This window comes from Propithecus coquereli, unplaced genomic scaffold (genome assembly GCF_000956105.1).
Source record: "Propithecus coquereli isolate 6110/MARCELLA unplaced genomic scaffold, Pcoq_1.0 Scaffold299, whole genome shotgun sequence".
In the NCBI taxonomy this organism is placed as follows: domain Eukaryota; kingdom Metazoa; phylum Chordata; class Mammalia; order Primates; family Indriidae; genus Propithecus; species Propithecus coquereli.
Genome location: NW_012148607.1, coordinates 699,435 through 721,398, shown reverse-complemented (window position 1 = coordinate 721,398; position 21,964 = coordinate 699,435). Strand labels below are relative to the sequence as shown.

Below are 21,964 nucleotides of genomic sequence, written 5' to 3'. Positions count from 1 at the left end.
AGACAACTGACAACTGGGAGAAAATATTTACAATATATACCACAAAGAGCTAGCATCTCTAATATACAAAGAAACTTAAAAATGGAAGGTAAAGGACCTAAAAGTCTACAGAAAAATGGTAAAAGACATACACAGGCAATTCACAGATATCAAAATGACCCTTAACATGAAAAGGTGTTCAAACTCATACATAATTTAAAAACAAAACCTAAAATAACACTGAGATACTACTTGTCACCTGTCAGACTGGTATAAAATTTTTTTCACAAAAAATGTCAACATATTTTGTCAGCGTGGCTATGGGGAAACAAGTCCTCTCATACATTGCTGGTGAGAATGCAAACTGGTAAAAGTAAAACCCTTTCTGGAAGGAAATTTGGCAATACCTAAAAAAAATTATATATGCATTTAACTGTGGATGCAGGAATCCCACTTCTAAAAAATTCAAATACACACATACACAAAAATTCACTGTACCACTGTTTGTAATTGCAGAATACTGGAAAAAATCCAAATGCTTATAAATAGGAGAGTAGTTGATTAAATTATGATACATTCACGCAATGGGGTACTATGCAGCTATTAAAGAAGAATGAGGAAGATCTCTAAGAACTGATCTGGAGTGATTTCCAAGGTATACTGTCAAGTGAAAAGAGCGAAGTTTGAAACAGTACTTGCGGTATGCTTCTTTTCTACACTTCATGTAAGAAAGGAGACATGAAATAAAGATATACATGTTCCTTTGTGCAAAAGAAATACAGGAAGGATAAGCCAGCCAGAAGCTAAAAAGATTGGTTACCTAAAGGGGATGGGTGGGAAAGGCTAGGAAGAAAGGAGATTTGAAAATAGGGGTGCAGGGATAAGAAGGGAGCAACCCTTTTCTTAGTATATACTTTTTTATACAGCTTTGTCTCTTAGAACCATAGTAATGTTTCACACATCCCCAAAATAAGTAAAGCCAACCAGAATGTAGGGGGACCCCAAAAGGGAATTCAAACAGTAAAACATGAACCTAATGGCATAACGAATAACATAACCACACTGATGGGAACAGGGAAGAAAAGGACTAACCTAAATAACTCTGGAAAACAGTATTTTGACTGGATACTGGAAGGCTGAAGATAAAACTGTGCACAAATAGTATACTCTAGTTAGTTAATCTGTTTCGAAATTCTGCTTTATGTATACGAGATTGAATAAATTGAATAAGTAATATAGCAAACATAATGAGAACCAGGTTTCTCACTGTTGGAAAATAAAGCTTTAAATAAGAAAAGAGGGTTTTGGATTGGAACTGGAGGGTCAGTATGAAGTCAAGAATTTTTATATGTACATATACATCTAGAAATAAGCATAGATTTGTATGTATGCATGGGTTAGCAGGCATATATATATATTTATGTGTATGTGCATGCATACATATGTGCATGTGTGTGTGTGTGTGTATATACATAAATAAAATAGGTCTGTGTGCAAAGAGAGCCTAGAAGCACAGACACAACAGTAACGAAGAGCATACCTAGTATAGTGACCAGATCTTGTTCCTAAATACCATTCTCTCATACTAGCACTCCTGTTTTCTGTGGTTGTTACCTGGAACATCTATCTTGTGGTACCAGAAAATAAGAATGTGTACAAAAAAGGATAGAGACTTGTCCAAAATAAACAGAAGCCAATCTAAAAGAGCTTCCAATGGCCAAAACTGGAATAAATCGAGCAATAAAATAATGATAGTATTAGATTATAACACAGAATAAAAGAAACATCCAAGAGTCCTTACTGGCATAAATAAATGAGTGAGTAAGTGGAAATGAAGGGACATCTTCTTTCCTTACAGAAGAACTCAATTTATAAATGTAGAAGGAATGAGGAAAAGTATAAAATTGTCATTAGGCAAATACTACAGTAGTAATCACTGCAGACAAGATCCGTAGACGGATACCAAAATAAATGGAAGAAAGCTTAGAAGAGGATATCTGCGGTTTCAAAGTAACTTCCTCAAGGGATTTATTTACTAATAATAAATAAATAGGCCGGGCATGGTGGCTCATGCCTGTAATCCTAGCACTCTGGGAGGCCGAGGTGGGCGGATCATTTGAGCTCAGGGGTTCCAGACCAGTCTGAGCAAGAGCGAGACCCCATCTCTACTAAAAAAATAGAAAGAAATTACCTGGACAACTAAAAATATATAGAAAAAATTAGCCGGGCCTGGTGGCACATGCCTGTAAAGTCCCAGCTACTCGGGAGGCTGAGGCAGAAGGATTGCCTGAGCCCAGGAGTTTTAGGTTCCTGTGAGCTAGCCTGACACCACGGCACTCTAGCCCAGGCAACAGAGCAACACTGTGTTATTCATTCATTCATAAATAAATTAATTAATTAATTACAGATAGAGATTATTATCATCACCATTTGGTATCTCAGACACAAAGACATACTGGTCTTAAAAATTAGGAAGGTGCTCTCCAAGTCACCCAGTCTATCTCCTTCCTAAAGATGAGACTGCATTTAAATCAGTAAAGATACAAGTCAATTTATTCTAATCTCAAAAGAATTTCAGTGAAATTACATTATATAATTTCCTTTAGTGTCCAAATTTGGTACGCTGAAATAGATAATTAAATCTTATATACAGAGAAAAAAAAGTCTTAAAAAAAAAACAACCTTAACCAGGAGAAAATATTTGCAAATCTTATATCTGAAAAGGGGTTAATATCCAGAATATACCTATAACTCAACAACAAAAAAAATCAAATAAGACAATCTAAAAATGGGCAAAGAACTTGAGTAGACATTTCTCCAAAGAAGATATACAAATGACTAAAAAGCATTTGAAAAGATACTTGATATATCAGTAATCAGACAAGTACAAATCAAACCCATAATGAGATATCATCTCTCACCCATTAGGATTGCTACTGTCAAAAAAACCCCAGAAAATAACAAGTGTTGTTAAGGATGTAGAGAAATTGAAACCCTTGTGCACAGTTGGTGGGAATGTAAAATGGCACAATCACTATGGAAAATAGTATAGAGGTTCCTAAAAAAGTTAAAAATAGCACTACCATATGATCCAGCAATCCCATCTCGGAGTACACACCCAAAAGAATTAAAAGCAAGGTTTTGAAAAGATATTTGCACTCTCATGTTTGCAGTAGCACTATTCACAATAGTTGAGAGGTAGAAGCAATCCAAATGTCCATCCATGGATGAATGGATAAACAAAATGTGATATATGCATACAAGAAAATATTACTCAGCTTTAAAAAGGAAGAAAATCCAGTCATATGCTATGAATGAACATTGAGGACATCTGCCAAGTGAAATAGCCAGCCATAAAAAGACAAATACCGCATGATTCCACTTACATGAGCTATCTAAAGTAATCAAATTCATAGAAACAGAAAGTAAAATTGACAGGGGCTGGGGGTAAGCAAAAAGGGGAGTTCAATGGGTATAGAGTTTCAAATTTGCAAGATGAAAAAGTTCTGGATATCTGTTTCACAACAATGTGAATATACTTAACAATACTGAACTCTACACTTAAAATGGTTAAGATGATAAATGTTACAAGTTTTTTACCATAATAAAAAAATAAAGAAAAACTTTAAATGGTTTATTAAAATAAACCTTATTCTGACAATCAAAGCTCTCTGAATTTGGTAATCAACCTGGCTTTTCAGCCAATCTCTTAAAATGCCCCATTTCACAATATTATTTTGAACAAACTAGATTACTAATAATACTCCGAATTCAGCCACATATCTTCTGTTTGCAATGTGGTAGTTCTCAATTTTGCCTGCATATCAATATTGCTTGTAAAGCTTTTAAAAATGTAACTGTTTAGACCTCTTCTGCACAGATTTTCTGAACAGGCAAAAGGCCTGGATTTATCTTTGTTTTCAAATGCCATAGAGTCAGAATTACTGTTCTGCTGCCTCTTATTTATTTTTTAAGAGACACAGGGGTCTTGCTGTGTTGCTCACGCTGGCCTCAACTCCTGGACTCAAGCGATTCTCCTGCCTCAGACTCTTGAGTAGCTAGGACTCCAGGCCTGCACCACCACAGCTCGCTACTCTAATGCCTTTAATTGGTACACTCTATTCTTGTCAAAATCCTATCCACCTTCAAGGGTCATTTTACAAGTATGTTTCCTCTAGTCATTTTTCTAAAATCCTAGATGAATACGTTCTCTTCTTTCTTTTAACCCCCATTAGCACCTCCTTTATGTTTTATGTCATTTATATTACAACTATTTGTGTAAATTGAGCAAATTTCTTTGTCACTCTGGGCCTCAGTTTCCTCATCTATTAAACAGAGAAAACATTACCTTATTGGGTTGAAAAAAATGAGACGGGATTAAAGGAGATTCAAAGTGCTGAGCAAAGTACATACCGGGTGATCTATAATTGCTCTCTTCATCTCCTGTTACCTTCTCCCTGTGCCCCAAACATCAGATGGAGCCTTTATCTTCACCCATGCTAACTAATTTTACTTTAATGAAAACACCAGAACTCTCAGTCAGATGTAGAAGCAGAAATCCAACCTTTAGAGATTTTATGGCTTTTTAAAAAAATTCCTTGCATTGAGCAGGATTTTCATCATCCAAACATTTGCAAAGCACTTTATTTTTAAGGAGAGTCCACGTCAGTCACTGAATTTGCCTTATTCCATCCTTAGCTAAAAGATAACAGTAACTAAGTACTTAGGTACTCTTCTAAGTACTTTACATATATTAACTCATCTCATCCTCACAACAATCATATAAAATAGGCAATTAGTACCTAATAGATGAGAAAATGGAGTCACCAAGAGATTGTGAGAACTGCTCATGGTCATACTGTTGTAATTCAAATCCAGGCAGTCTGATACCAGAGCCATGCTCTTAATCACTCTGCTATACTGTGTGTTCAAGGATTTTCTTTTTTTTTTTTAATTTTTTTAATTTAAAAATATTTCTTTTTATTTTTAATATGAAGGGGTGGGGGGTTGTGAGGAGGGTATTCAGTTGCCTTGTTTGTTTTTGTCGAGACAGAGTCTCACTCTGTAGCCCTGGGTAGAGTGCAGTGGCATCATTGTATTTAATAGCTCACTGCAACGTCCAACTCCTGGGCTCAAGTGATCCTTCTGCCTCAGCCTCCCGGGTAGCTGAGACTACAGACTATAGGTGTGCCCTGAAACGTCCGGCTGAGTTTTTTTTTCCTTTCTTTTTGGCAGAGACAGAGTCTCACTCTTGCTCAGGCTAGTCTCGAACTCCTGAGCTCAAGCAATACTCCCACCTCCGCCTTGAGAGTGCTAGGATTACAGGCATGAGCCATTGTGCCCGCCCTCGAGGATTTTCAAATATCTGACTTGGTGTCTAACCTAGCAAGAAAAAGCCAAAACTGAAAAAAAAGAGAAGAGCAGAAATAAAACATTAAAGATTTTAAACCTCAAAAGATTTAAGATTAAAACAAAATTTTAAAGGATGATTCTAATATGCCAAGTATTATGTTCAAAGCATCGCTTCTAAAGAAAAATAAGGATCATTTTAAAAGAAAGCCTCTATAAATACCACACTACTCACCACTGAGAAAAGGCAATCAATAACCAATTAAACTGTAAGGCAAATAAATTTATCTTTCACAGACTGCTGCAACATCAGAAAGACTGATCCAGCAAAACACTCAAGGGGGACTGGGAGCTTAGGTAGCTAGATGTCATCTAGGGATACTCAGCAGTGGGGACCACAGCATGAATCAGACCAGATGTTTGGGAAGGATCCTAGAGAAGCACCAAAACCACCATGGACAACACTGGAGATATTTAATTCAAATCAATACATTATGTTGAACAGAGATTAGATTTACATCCAATTATGTGCTGGAATCAATAGAGCTGATTAATTGTTCTGAAAAAGCAATTAACTTCATTCTATCAATTAATTCAGATCTGTTTCTAAAGTTAAAAACCACAACAGAGGCTGGACAAGGTGGCTAATGCCTGTAATCCTAGCACTTTGGGAGGCCGAGGTGAGAGGATCACTTGAGGTCAGGAGTTCGAGACCAGCCTGAGCAAGAGTGAGAACTTGTCTCTATCAAAAATAGAAAAAATTAGCCGGGCCAGCGGTGTGCTCCTGTAGTCCCAGCTACTCAGGAGGCTGAGGCAGGAGGATCACTTGAGCCCAGGAGTTGGAGGTTGCAGTAAGCTAAGATGACACCACTGCACTCTACCCAGGGTGACAGAGCGAGACTCTGCCTCAAAAAACAAGAAAAGACACAACAGATTGGAGATTTTTAAGGTTCTAACTTGAAAACCCCCATAATTCTAGACAGTAGTCTGCAATTTACAGAATTAAGTCAAGGAGGATACATAAGGATAATAACCTTTGTCTTGTTTCTATAATTATTCCAAATAAATTGTGGACCTACTTTGGGGCTCACCCCAAATTGTTCTTTTTATCAGTGAACATTTATGAAGAAGCTAACATGGGGAATCAGACACTGGGTCAAGTTCTAAAGCTATAGAACTGAATATGATCCCTAAGCTATAGGAACTCAATCTAATGTACACAAAAGATCTTTTCAATAAGAAAAGATGTACTGTGGTACATATGAGTACTTAATTGACTTATATGATTTAAACATATACTATACTGAAAGATGTTTCTCTGTAGTTTTTTTATTTTTTGAGACAGGGTCTCACTCTGTTGCCCGGGCTACAGTACAGTGGCATCATCATAGCCTACTGCAGGCTCCAACTCCTGGGCTCAAGTGATCCTCCTGCCTCAGCTTCTCCAGTAGCTGGGACTATAGGCATATGCCACCATGCCTGACTAATTTTTAAAAATTGTTATTTATAGAAACAGCGTTCTGCTATTGCCCAGGTTGGTCTCGAACTCCTGAGCTCAAGTGGTCCTCCCACCTTAGCATCCCAAAGTGCTAGGATTACGGGCACCTAATCTTCTCTGTAGTTTTCTGAAAAGGCATGTTTGTTTTAATCATTGTTGTAATCAGAATAATTTAAAATGTCAAATACTATCACAAGGCTTATAATAATAATAAAAGAAGTAATCCACTGCTGGCTCCACTCTACCTCACTGCGAAGTTCACCTCTTTAAACTGTTTCATGTGATATTAATCTGAGGCATTTTATATCTACATTATTCTTCTACTTTAAAAATTTATCCTACACCTGATCCCTTCCACCAATTCCACCACAAGTCCAAGGCACCTTCATCTTACTTGGTCTTTTAGTCTGTTAACCACTACCCCAACTTCCACTCTTAACACCTTTCGGTTCTCCACAAAATGAGAATGGTCTTCAAAAAATGAAAACCAGATCATACCACTCCATTGTCTAAAATCCTCCACTGGCTTTAACGAACACGGAATAAATTTAAAACTCTCTTCTACATCCTATAAAGCTCCACATAATTTGGCTCCTGTCTATGTCTCTGACCTCATATCCTATACTCTCCTTCTCAGTTACTATGTCCTGTCATATGGGCTTTCCTGCTTGTTTCTGGGACTGTCATACTCATGCATACCTCAGGGTCTTTACACTCACCACTTCTTCCACTTGGAACACTGTTCCCCCAGTATTCTCATGACTGACTGCTTCCCATCATTCAGGTCACTGCTCAAATGTCATTCCCTCAGAGATGGCTTCTTTCACCCATCTACTTAAGATATCACCTCACTCCCAGGCTACTGGCCCAGTTACACTCCACATGATCACCCTAGTTTACTTTTTCAGAGCAGTTGTCACTATATGAAATTATGTTATTTCTTGTTCATGTGGTTAAATTCCATAAAGTTAAGAGCTTTAACTAAGCTACTGTGTGATCTCTTATGTATAGTTGTGTGGTAGCACATGCCAGAAGCTCAAAGAATGTTTCCAAATTTGTTGAGGATCTGAATTACTTTGGAATCCTTATTTTTTTAAAAAAATTTCATAACGCAAAATTTCAAACTCAACAGAGAATTGTTTAACAAACCACCATATAAAATCACTTTCAAATTACCAACTCACAGCCAATCTTACTTCGTTTATACCCCTAGACATTTCATTCTCCCACTGGATTCATTTGAAGCAAATCGCAAATAATTTTTCCTCTGTATATATTCAGGTTGTATCTCTCAAAAATAAAGACCCTTTTATATATAATTGCAATATGGGGAATCTTTAAAAACTTATAAAATTCTGGGCCCCATCTCCATGTGGACTGTAGTATCAGAAACTCTAGGGTGAGGCCTAAGCATATGTATTTTTGAAGTTTTCTTAAGATGTTCTGATTCAGTGAGATTATTAACGTATCTAATAACTGACATCTGAGATAGTTCTAGAAGGCTCAGCGTTGTCAGTTACATAGAAACCATATCAAGTAAAGACACCAATGAAAAACCATTCAGAAAACAAATAGTTTCTAAGTTAAAAGGCCAAAAGAACACTAGAATTTAAAAAGAAAGAAATTGCACATAATGGCGACTACAATAAATAACAATTCATTATATATTTCAAAATTGCTGAGACAGAGTCTCACTCTTTTGCCTGGGCTAGAGTGAGTGCAGTGGCATCAGCCTAGCTCACAGCAACCTCAAACTCCTGGGCTCAAGTGATCCTTCTGCCTCAGCCTCCCGAGTAGCTGGGATTACAGGCATGCGCCACCATGCCCGGCTAATTTTTTCTATATATTTTTAGTTGTCTGGTTAATTTCTTTCTATTTTTAGTAGAGACGGGGTCTCGCTCTTGCTCAGGCTAGTTTCGAACTCCTGAGCTCAAACAATCCACCCGCCTCGGCCTCCCAGAGTGCTAGGATTACAGGCGTGAGCCACCGCGCCCGGCCTGAAAGAGTAGATTTTAAAAGTTTTCACCACAAAAAAGTTAAGTATGTGACTTGATGGATTTGTTAATGAGTCTGATTTAATCATCACACATTGTAAACATGTACTGAAACATCATATTGTATCCCATAAATATACACAATTATTTTTTGTCAGTTAAAAATAAAATTTAAAAAAGTAGAATGAAATATTGAATCAAAGAGACCTTACTTGGATACAGAAAGTGGTTGATTAAATTCTTCTTCCACAGCAGTGTTGCTCTCTTCAAAACTGGGAATATCAACTGCTTTTAATGAAGATGCACTATCTGGAGGACTTGGGACTTCATTATTAATATCAACAGAAAAATTCATGTCCTCACTAGAAATCTTGGTATCATCTTGCTTCAGCTGAGAGTTAGGCTCTTGATCATCACTTGGTGCATTCCAAAACAAACTAGCACCTGGAGGTTAAATGATTTAACAGATACTGAAACAAATACTGAACTAGAAAAATGAAACTCTTGACAAACTTTTGTTAGGCATAGCTGTATTATTTTAACAAAATTATCTAGAACAGTTATCTGATTATATTTCCTTAGAAATGCCACAAAGAAGTAAGTGAAAGGCAGAAGACAGAAAACTCAGGTGGGGCAAAAGGGAAAGGGGACCTTCTGGGCCCTGCCTCTTCAAGAGGAGCAGCTCTGAAATGATCTGCTTCACATATGCAGGTTCTGAATACGATCTGTGAGCCAGAAACAGGTGGGGAATCTGCAGCCTTCTGGATCTTGAGTGCGGCCTTTTGACTGAATCTGAATTTTACAAAACAAATCCTTTTAATAAATATAGTCTCCCCGGGTGGGCGTATATTAGGGATGAATCAAACATAGGCAATATCAGGCAAGTATTTAAAAATCAAATGTTCCCCCATCTTTATGAACCACTTACACATATTTTCAGAGCTATTTGTACATAATATTATTTACTTACTGTTTTTCTTTAAATTAATTCTATTTTTACTAAGCCTCATCATTTGTGAAATCATAGATTTGATGAGCTTGTTATATCTTTTCCAATACTCATAAGAATAAATACATCTACAAAATATAAATATTCATCTGTATACCACCCCTAAATCATCTTTTGTACCATGAGCTATATGCATTCTGCAGTTTGAGAAATACCGCTATATATAATGGTTTAAAGAAATGGTTAAAACCAAGAAGTAAATTCTAGTCAAAATGGTTTCTACTTTGAGAGGGTCTACATGGGTGATTTTATGAAAATAAATTAGTAAAAGCAAGATTTAATTTTGCATTCACTAATTTTTTTAAAAAAGGACAATTTTTAAAAATTACATAGGTACTGCTACTCTTTCTGAATACATGTCAATATAAACCTTCAGGGAGGAGTTAGGTACATTATAGAATAAATGTGCTTCTAAAAGTCATTTAGTCCAAATGACTATCAGTAATTCATTTTTCTTCATATAAGTATTAATACTCGGAATATGAATCTATGAAGTTTTTAAATACTTGAATTCTATATATTATGTTTGAAAAAACTTGTTTTAAATAATTTCAGAATATCAGTAAACATATGAATGACTTCATCCAATTTTCACTTATTTATCCAGCACTCATTATGTTTCAGGCATTGTGTTAGGAAATGAGATACAATGATGAACAAGCCAGTGTTCCAGATCCCAAAACCTTAGTCTAGTGATAACAGATGGTAAGCAACTATAATACAGTTAAATACAAAATTTTACAAGAGGACATAGGAGGACACTGCATTTTTTGGTATGTTTACTTAGCTTACAATACGCACAAGCTCCTTTATCTTACACACTCACACACACATACACTCACACTTTCATGGGAATTATCACTCCTGCAATCCACAAAGGTGGGACTCTACCAGATATGCCCCTATTAAGTGTTTCTTAACTCCTTTACCATTGAACCAGGGATTAAAACCTAATCCAAACTAGGCCATTCAGGTTCTCTGCAATCTGAAACAGGGACTGAGGGATAGTAAAATGGTTTGTATATATTGCTAGAACTGTGCGACACACACTTAGCTTGTATACCACAAGCTCTAGGTCAGCCATTTTTAAAATGTAAAGCAGTGTCCTGGCGTGGTGGCTCACGCCTGTAATCCTAGCACTCTTGGAGGCCATGGCAGTAGGATCACTTGAGGTCAGGAGTTTGAGACCAGCGTGAGCAAGAGCAAGACCCTGTCTCTACTAAAAATAGAAAAAATTAGCCGGGCGTGGTGGCGTGCACCTGTAGTCCCAGCTACTCAGGAGGCTGAGGCAAGAAGGACTGCTTGAGCCCTGGAGTTTGAGGTTGCTGTGAGCTAGGCTGATGCCACAGCACTTTAGCCCAGGCAATAGAGTGAGACTCTGTTCTCAACCTCCTGCCAAAAAACGTAAAGCAGTGAAAGTCAGATTGCAGATAGAATTGAGTAAAATAGCCATCCAGAATAACTGGATAGTCCTAATGGTATTCCAAATTCTAGTTAGTCTTGTCCTGGAGTCCAGCTCTATTCTTGGCCTTGGCTTCCATAAAAGATCCTCATATCCTTCCAGTAAATTCCTCTTCCTTGCTTAAATTAGTTCAAAGTGGCTTACGTTACTTGCAGGCCAAAGAATTTTAACTAATACTGAATAGTACCTGAATTTGACTTATAAATATGTATGTGGTTCTTGCTACCCTCCCTCCTTGCTTCCCCCCGCATAGTTTAGATACTATATAGACTCAGAAAAAGAATATAGAAATTTGTCTTATTTTCCCTCTTAACTTTTTATTCTCCAGAATCAAATCTTCATCTATTACTTCATCTACATCTGTCTATGCCATTAACCTATCAGCACTCCTGTTCTTCTTATATTTGAGTATTTCTAGCCACATTTCTATAAGTAGCTCAATTTCAACAGATACTTACACTGATTTCATCCTCTCTCCTCTGCTTCTCTAACTTGTTTCTCTGTGCTTAATGCTACTACCATTCCCCCCTGTCATCCAGGCTTAAAATCCTAGAGTACCTTTTATTTTTATCTTTAAAACTTAAATTTGGAATAATTGTAGATTTACACAAACATATTAGGGTTCCCTCATACCCCTCATCCAGTTTCCCCTTATGTTAACATCTTACATTACCAATATATTATTTGTCAAAATCAAGAAACCAACATAGTATATTACTATTAACTAAACTCTAGGCTTCATATAAACTTTATAGATTTTTCCACTGATGTCCTTTATCTGTTCCAAGATACCACATTGCATTTAGCTGGAGTAACTTTTCAGTCCTCGATCTTTCCCCAACTGTGACATCCAAATAGTTATCAAATCTTAGCAATACCCTACATGACCCTTTCTCTTCATTCTTATCACCACCAAAACTCTAACTTAAAGCTCTATGTTTTTTCACTGAGCCCATGTTATTTTCTCTACCCATTCTGTTCTCTCATTCTTCAACTTCACCTACTGAAATCCTACATACCCTTCAAGATCAAGACTCAATAACACTGCATAGATGAAACCTTCCCTAATCCCGCTTGTTAGAATTGGGTCCAGCTAGAAAAGTGGCAAAACCAAACAATGTATCATGTTGTATGATTTCATACGTTTTTCAGGTGTAGTTTGTAAAATTACACAAAGACTTAAGTAATACTCTCATCACCTTGGTTTTGGTTCTACTGTACTGTGTGCCAATCTCAATGTAAAAACTGAAAAATCAGATATGAAAAGCACTTTTAAAAATTTTCTTACAAATAAAAAAATGAAATTACCTGTGCTCACAGCAATGCTTACACTTTTTTTCATGTGCAATCCAGGGGAAGACTGTGCTTCCACGGAAACTAACTCCATTTGTTTTGCAGCTTGCACTGTGTCTTCAACAGCGGTTGTCTTACGGGAACAGGGATTCAGAGATTGTGCTTCTAATAAACGCTGAATCTGTATCAATTAAAAACATACTTTAAACCAACAGTAATCAACAAAATTGGCAGCAGAGTTTAATAATGAAATACAAAATGCCCCAGTAATAAAACACTTTTAAGTCTATTTTCTCACATTTCAATTAGATCATACCATAAAACTTATTCATTGTAGAAAGGCATTATCAGTAGTTATGAAGAAGCACTTCTAAGTATTAATATAAACTGAAAAGTGAAACATATAGATGTTTAGATGAGTATTTATAAACTGACACTCACATAGAAAAGTCTGAATAATTAATACTTCAAACTAACATTTTATTCCTGTTACACTTAAAAACCAAAAGTTAGACTGGAGGTATACTCTGACTCCATGTACCAAATACTGAATATTTTACACAAGATTCTTCTTAGAAAGGTTAATCAGAATTGCCCATATTTGGCATGCTGAAACTGGAAATACTAATAACACTTACAGAGTGCTTCTTGTTTGCAAGACACTATGACACACCTTTTATGTATAATTTTTAAAACAACCTGTGAAGAGTGTGCTACTATTATTATTAAGCTTATTTTACAGATAAGAAAACTTGAGGTAACAAAAAGTTAAGGTATTTGTCCACGTCATATAACTAACAAGTAGCAAAGCTGAGGTGTAAACACTAAAAACTTCCCTTCTTCCTTTTTAAATTGAGATTTAATTCACATACCATGAAATCATACAATTCAGTGGTTTTTAATATGTTCCCAAGTTTGCAAATATTATCACTATCTAATTCCAGAACATTTTCATCAACTCCCCCAGAAATCTTTGCACCCATCAGCAGTCATTTCCCATTGCCTTCTCCACAGCCTCTGGCAACCACTAATACACTTTCTGTCTCTATCTATGGATTTGGCTATTCTCAACGTTTCATATAAATAGAATTGTGGCCCTGTACCTATCTTCTCTCACTTAGCATGTTTTCAAGGTTCAACCATGTTGTAGCATTTATTAATACTTTATTGCTTTTGATTGCTGAATTAACATTCCATTATATGGGTATGTCACATTGTATTTATTCATTCACCAGTTGACAGACATTTAGGTTGTTTCTACTTTTAGCTATTATGAAAAATGCTGCTATGATCATTTATATACAGACTTTTGTGTGGACGTATTTTTTCATTTCTCTTGGGCATATACCTAGAAGAGCCTCCCTTTGTAAACACTGTGGTTTTCTATTTTCCCATAAATAACACTATTGTGTTCAATTAATCTACTTAATTTTAGTGGACTAATCTTATTAATATAGGAAAGTAAGTATTATCAATAAATTATTAAGGTCAGTAGAAATATAAACTGCATTAACAATATAAAATAGCACATGTATTTATAGTGGTTTGGAGCAAGGGCTTTGGTATCATGTGGCTGTAAGTTTAAATCCTATTAGGCTATCTTTTGGAAAAGTTATTAACCACTATGAGTTTCATATCATCTAAAACTAAGGTTGTTGTAAGTATTAAAAGATATAAATAAAATGCTTGTAATTTGTTGAGTGCTTATTTTTACAGTCAGGTCCTACACTAAGCAATTTATATATATATTAAATATAATCGAACATAATGTATATTATATATTTGAATTAACCTTCAGATCTACATATAATACCAATCATCTCTCCCATTTTATAGATGAGACAAGTGTGGTTTAGAGAGATCCCATAGGAAACACTCAATAAGACACTTATACACATTCAGGGCCTAAAATTATTCAGTTAGTTTGTTTTAAAGGCTGGGGGTGGTGGCTCACATCTGCAATCCTAGCACTTTGGGAAGTCAAGGCAGGAGAATCACTTTAGCCCAAGACTTTGAGACCAGCTTGAACAACATATCAAGACACTGTTTGTACAAAGAACAGAAAAATTAGCCAGGTGTGGTGGTGTGCGCCTGTAGTCCCAGCTACTTGGGAAGCTGAGGCGGGAGGACTGCTTCAGCCCAGGAGTTTGAGGTTACAGTAAGCTGTGATGATGTCACTGCACTCTAGCCCAAGTAACAGAGTGAGACCCTGACTCAAAAAATATATATATTTTCATCTATTATCTTTATTTAGAGTTTATAATATTTTAATACATTGGTCACTGAAGTTTTATAATGTACTTTAACATTTGAAAGAGCTAGCACTCTTTCAGAACTTTTAAGGATTACTTGGCAAAAGGAGTTCAGTATTATCAAGTTCCTCTCCTCAAGCCCTGTCTTCTCCATTAAAAAAAAAAAGGCATTTAGATTGGAATATTAAAATACATTATAAAGCTATAGTGATTAAACCAAATGGTAACTGGTGCTGGAATAGATAAGCTAATCAATGGAGCAGAATACGGTCCAGAAATAGATACAAACACACGACACTTTCATCATACAATAAAAATACAGGCTAGGCACAGTGGCTGATGCCTGTAATCCTAGCCAAGGTGGGAGGACTGTTTGGGCCCAGGAGTTTGAGAACAGTCTGAGCAACATAGCGAGATCGTATCTCTGCAAAATATAGAAAAATCAGCTGGGTATAGTGGCACGCACCTGTAGTCCCAGTTACTCAGAAGGCTGAGGTGGGAGGATTGCTTGAGCCCAGGAGTTCGAGGTTGCAGTGAGCTATGATCTTGTCACTGCACTCCACCCTGGGCAACAGAGGGAGACCCTGTCTTGATCAATCAATAAAGTAAAAATAAAAACGGATTTCTAATCACTAATAAAAAGATAAAATTTTTTATAATCTTGATGGGGAAAAATCTCTTCTGAAACTAATTTAATACCCAGAAAGGAAATGACTGATAAATTTAATTAGATCTAAACTGGAATATTCTGTACAAAACAAATGGTTAAAATACAAAACACTTAAGATCAACTGTAAGAAATACCACATATATATGACAAAGGACCAATTTTCTTAATATATAACGAGCTCCTAAAAATAATCAAATAATCAATATTACTTATAAAAATACAATGGAAATTAAAACAATTTCTATTTAAAAGAATGATAATAATTTAAGAGTTTGATGTGCCCAATGTTGGAGATGTAGAAAACGGTTTTGGGGTAAAAAAATAGGCATAACCTTTCTGGTGGCCATTCTTACTCATTCAAGTAACAAAATACATATTAAGCAACTATTATGTGTCAAGTACTATTCAAGGTGCTAAGAAAACTGTTGAATGTAAGCCCCCTCTCTGGAGCTTGTTACTATGTTAACAACAGTTAACATTTACTGAGCACTAATTACACAGTATTCTAAGCTCTTTACCTAGTACTCTGAGCTCTTTATCTAGTATTCTAAGCTCTTACCAAGTAACTCATTTGATCCTTAGAATGCCACACAATTTATGTATATCCCTATTTTGTACATTGGAAAACTGAAGTGAGGGAGGTAACTTGTCCAAAATTGCATAACTTATGCTACCCAGAAATTGGATTAGAATCCAAGGAGTCTGATACCAGAGCCCACTTCCTTAACCCCTACACCAAAATGAGACTTGGAATACCAGAGCAGGAACAAGTTTGGGTATCTATGAACATTTAAAGTGTATGTTCCCTTTGCCATCACAATTTTACTTCTAGGAATCTATGGTACAGAGATACTTGCACATACACAGTTAGCTGCAAGTATAAGGATGCTCACTGCTGCATTGTTTGCAACAGTAGAAACTTCAAACTGTTGAAATGGTCAATAGAAAAACAATTAGAAAATTAGGTATTCATCTTATAACAGAAATCTATGCAGAATAAGGCAGTGCAATATGTATTTGTATAGAAAAGTCCAAGATACTTTTTAAAAAAGGTACCGAAAGAAATTTTTTTTAAAAAGTTCACATATGATGAAAATATTATGTGTATTTATCACAGAGGTATTTTCTAAATCATATTTTGTATTCTCCAAGTATAATGACTCAGATAATGTAGACCAGGGCCTGTGGTCTATATCACATTTTAAGTATAAAATCTCAGCCACGCATGGTGGCTCATGCCTGTAATCCCAGCACTCTGGGTAGGCTGAGTTAGTAAGACCATTTGAGCTCAGGAATTTGAAACCAGTCTGAACAAGATCTCCACCAAAAACAGAAAAAGTAGTTGCGTGTGGTGGCATGCACCTATACTCCCAGCTACTTGGGAGGCTGAGGCAAGAGGATCACTCAAGCCCAGGAGTTCAAGGTTGCTGTGAGTTATGATGATGCCACTGCACTCTAGTCCAGATGACACAGCAGGACTTTGTCTCTCCCCTGCCAAAAAAATAAAATAAAATAAAATAAAATAATTTTTTTTAAAGTATACAAATCCCAAGTAACTAAGATTTCTAAATAGCTTAAAGGATTAGTCCTTTTAGCCTCTATTAATTTTCTTTTGAAGACAGGAAATAGAAATGAGTAAGAATTCTTTTCAATGTGAAAATATTAGGGGCAAAAAAATGAAATAAAAATGCAATTATATTGTAAGTTATATGTACAACATAGAAAGAAAGAAATAAAACTTGCTTTCTAGTCCTGGTTCTACTACTAACTAGCAGTGTGGCACTGGGTTAAATTATTCTCTGTCTAGTGCTCATTTTATTAATACTTATCTGTTGAATAAGAGGGACTAGAACTCAGTTTCCAAGATCCCTTCTAGTTCTGTCATTCCACAATTCTATTCTATAAAATGTAATTACTAAAGAGATTTGCCAGTTTTTATGAAACCACATTAATATCAAGAATTTAACAAAACTGAGAAAGCTCCAAGCAAACCTGTGCCTGAAGTAGTCTCAGCTGTCTGTCTTGTTCTGTGAGGAACCGATACGCATCTGGAGACAGTCCCATCATTCCATTATCTGACTCAGTCTTGGGCATGTGCACGCACACTGTGCAAGGCTGTGGGTTGCATGAGTCCATATGTGAAGGCAGTCTTGCCACCGGTGATGGCTCTACATTGCTGTGGGGAGAACAACTGTCCATGCCTCCCTGAGGTCTCAAGGCTATAGGACTACTTGAAGAATAGAATGCATTATGGTATAGAGCTGGACATCCACTTGGATGAAATAATGAATGCTTTTGAAGGGTTTCAGACTGACGGTCTTGAAGAGATCCAACTGTATTTATTCCTTGCCAAGAATTTATTGGACTATACTGAATATGGCTATGATGCTGACAACAACTGCACACGTTTGTGGAATAGTAAGGTGGTGGTGGGGGAGTAGATATCTGAAGTTCCATTGGTCTTCTTGAATCATGGGGTGAAAAAACAAAATTTTGTGAGTGAGACTGTGGGGCAAGAGAAGACTGCCTACAATTAAACGTGGAAGGTCTTATAGGATACTCTTCTTTCTGTACATTTCCAGCAGAAACTGCTTGAAGCTTTTCAAACATACCATGAGACGGCTCATTATGAGAAGATGGTTTAACACTGTTCTTGATATGGGGGTTCCCTTTCTTACATGTAGATGGCTGTCTTACTTTGCAGTGTCTCAAAAGGGCAGTGCCCTGGTTTAACTGACTTGGTATCGCTCTCAAGGAAGGCTCTTCAGCTTCAGTTTCTTGGCTGTGTTCCTCATCATAAAGCTGGGGTTGCAATGGCTTCAAGTGGTCAGAGTGGTTAATCAACAAAGGAGAATTTTCATTATTCACTACTTCCAGTGGATTAGGTGGAGGGTTTGAGTCTATAAAATTGCCATCCAATACAAGCGAAAGTTCAGGAACTGAAGGTTGAATCTTAGAAATCTATAAATGGGAAAGAGGAAAAAAGTATTTTTTAAGAGAAAGTCATATATATGGCTTTATCTTCCTTAGACCAGTATTTCCCAAATTATATCTAATTACATATTGAAAAGTGTTCATTCTATATTTAGACCATCAGCAAATACCTTCTGGGGATCTTATATGTGCTGGGCACTAGGAATACAATTGTGAGTAAAATAAACAAGATCCTTGCCCTCAAAGAGTACAAATAAGCATTTCTCAAACCAGTTTAAAATAATGGAACTCTGTTTATTGGAATACTAACATTGCTTAGAACAAAGAACACAATATGAAAAGCTGTTTTATATGACAGACTTTTTTTTAACCTTCTCTCTGTAAAAAAATTATCACAGGTAGAATGCTTCAACAGATTTAGTAGCAAATGTTTATGTATCTTAAATAACAAAGGATCTTCCAATAAATATTTCTCCATTAAGTGAAGTTATTCATTGTTATTCCTTCTACCGATATCAACAAAAAGAGTTGGAAAAGAGTAAGTAAAAATATTAGGTTATTAAGTACGAAATGTCCAATTTCCTTAAGTACTAAGTTTGATAGTTGACATCTCTGACGTTTCAGTTTGACACTTCTTTTATTTTTATTGTGAAGGTGTATCCTCATTCTTTTAAATGCATAGATTGGCTTGTAATTATCTTTCAAATTTTTTTTTTTAGAGCAATTTTTGTGGAACCATGGATAAGTTAAAAATTTGCGTTATTTTCAAATATGAGTTCTGTTATGGAACTGATGCTGCATAGACGGCTTAAAATATCAACAAAATGTTTGGGAAGGATGTGGCTCATAAACGCACACTACATGGATGGTTTGAGAAGTTCCATTCTGGTGAGTTTAATCTTGAAAATGAGCCATGTGGGTGACCTGAGACCAAGGTGGATAATGATGAGCTGAAAGCTGTAGTGGAAGTGAATCCATCTCAACCTATGTGTGAATTAGCAGCAAGGTTTAACGTTACTATTCCAACAGCATTGGACCATTTGAAACAAATCGGCAAGGTAAAGAAGCTGGATAGATGGGTACCACATGAATTAAATGACTATCAGAAGAGAAATCTTGAAGCTTGCCTTTCTTTGCTGTCACGACATAAAGGTAAACCATTTCTACACTGTACTATTATTTATGCGTGATGAAAAATGGATTCTTTTCGACAATCACAAATGTTCAGCAAAATGGCTGGATAAAGATGAAGTGCCAAAACACGATCCAAAACCAAATACTCATCAAAAAAAGCTAATCGTGTCTGTTTGGTGGTCCAGCATGGGTATTGTCCACTATAGCTTCACGAACACTAGTCAGTCGATTACAGTGGATGTCTACTGCAACCAACTGGATAAAATGATGAGGATGCTTGCGATTAAGCAACTGAGACTGGTCAACAGAGACAGGCCTATCCTCTTGCAAGACAATACTCGACCACATGTCGCACAAACAAAACTGCTCAAATTATAGAGACTGGACTTGGAAACTCTCTTGTCATCCATTGTATTCACCAGACCTTGCACCAACTAACTACCACTTCTTCCAGGCTTTGGATCACTTCTTGCTAGGAAAAATACTCAGTTCTCAAAAAATTGTGGAAAACACCTTTTGTGATTTCATTGCCACTCACTCTCCAGGCTTCTTTGCTGCTGGCATAAACAAGCTACTGTTAAGATGGCAAAACTGTGTCAATAGTTCAAGTGCATAGTTTGATTAATTGTACTGCTTCTTGTTTGAGATATAATAAACTTTTGATTTGAAATCAGATATTTAATGACCTAATACTTGTTGTGGTAAATTTGGTTATAATTTGATATTAATTTTTAAAAATCTTTCCCATTCCTTTTCTTCTAAAATAAAAAATTAGTCCAGTTAAGGTAAACAATTCTAAAATAACTCACTGGTTGGTGGCAATCAAAAAATTATGACAGGGTTTATTAACGATCAACCTCTCAAAGTAGGTAGAATGCTTTCTCAATAGTAATAAAAACCAATGTGAAGCTCTGGTGAGAATGTTGAGTCTATATGGTTGTTAAAAACACCAGATTCTAAAAACAAACTTCCTGGATTAGAATCCCAGCTTTACTACTTACTAGTTACTAGGTAACTTAACCAATTTATGCCTCAGTTTTCTCTGGAAATAATTATATGTACTTTTACATACATATTACATGTGTATACATGTATATTTAATTACATGTAATTATATATACTTATGAGGTATTTATATCTCTCTATATAGATATAACCATATAGATATACATAGCTAGATACATCTTAGAATGATACTTTTTTTTTTTTAAAGAGACAGGGTCTCGTTCTGTCACCCAGGCTAGAGGGCAGTGGGACAATCATAGCTCACTGTAGCCTAGAACTGCTGGCCCCAAGTGATCTTCCCGCCTCAGCCTTCCAAAGTGCTGGGATTGCAGATGTGAGTCACTGAGCCTGGCCAGAATGATATGAAGTTTTAGGTAGTATTATTTAGTGCTTTAATATGATGAGACTTTTATGTCTCTAACCACAAAGATGAATTCATTATAAGATCAGTGATACCTTTTGACTCACTGGATGAGGACTAGGAATTGGTCTTGGGGAAAAATCTTCATCTTCAACGCCAGAATCGTGATCATTTATTGGCATTTTCCCAGGAGATAACTTTTGGGAAGACCTAAAGAACAGAAAAGGAGATAAGAAAATCCTTTAGTAATCTGTGTTCATTCTTGAAATTGAATAAAGTCCTTTAATATGTCACAGTAGTATTTGGATCATTTAATTTAGTATCTGACAACAACAGATTATTTTATTTTTCAGGTGGAAGTTAACTGACCAGGAAAGATGGCCCAGACAGACTCATGCTTATTAAACTATTCCATTTGCCTGATCATGGCAGGTTCAACCTTATATTGTTAATGTCACAATAAATCAATAGTCACTGGGCAGCTTCTGGTTGATCACTCTGATGAATGTAGAAATAAATAAGACATAGCATTTGCTGTCAAAAAAAATTATAATCTGGCAATAGAGATGTGTACTCACTGTATTATACACTGTGTTAAAAAGGAAAACCAAATAAGGAATTATATTTTCCTATGTACTTATATCTGTGGTAGCCCTTATTTAATTAATATTCTTCAAGGATATTTGCTTTAAAAGTTTTGTTTTGTTTTTCATCTGTTTGTTTTTTTTTTACGTAGAGGAGTTGTTTTTATAGTAGTTTATCTGATAGGTCCAGATTTAAAACTACACAGAAGGAAAGAACACAAGGTACTAAACAAAAACAGGATGCTTCTTTCTAAGCAATTTCATTTCTTGACAAATACTTTGTTTTTCCTATATAATAAATCGACTGAAATGAAAACCATATTAGAGTTGTCACTTCATTAAAATTATCATCCAACTTCCTAGTTAATATGAAGGAATACACTTAAAGCATAGACATCTATGGTACATAAAATTTATAAATAGTTTCATCAAAAAATTGG

The 21,964-nt window shown here is 35.9% G+C and overlaps 1 protein-coding gene across 1 annotated transcript in view; it reads right to left on the bottom strand.

Annotated features, from left to right (window-relative positions):
- STIL (SCL/TAL1 interrupting locus) overlaps positions 1–21,964 on the bottom strand; it is a 60,115-nt gene that overhangs the window by 11,361 nt on the left and 26,790 nt on the right. Inside the window, exons 9-12 of the mRNA XM_012648915.1 lie at positions 21,036–21,150; positions 17,499–18,467; positions 12,600–12,765; positions 9,033–9,264 (exon numbers count right to left, since the gene is read on the bottom strand). Coding sequence (XP_012504369.1) covers positions 9,033–9,264; positions 12,600–12,765; positions 17,499–18,467; positions 21,036–21,150 — 1,482 coding nt within the window. The remainder of the gene's footprint in view (positions 1–9,032; positions 9,265–12,599; positions 12,766–17,498; positions 18,468–21,035; positions 21,151–21,964) is intronic.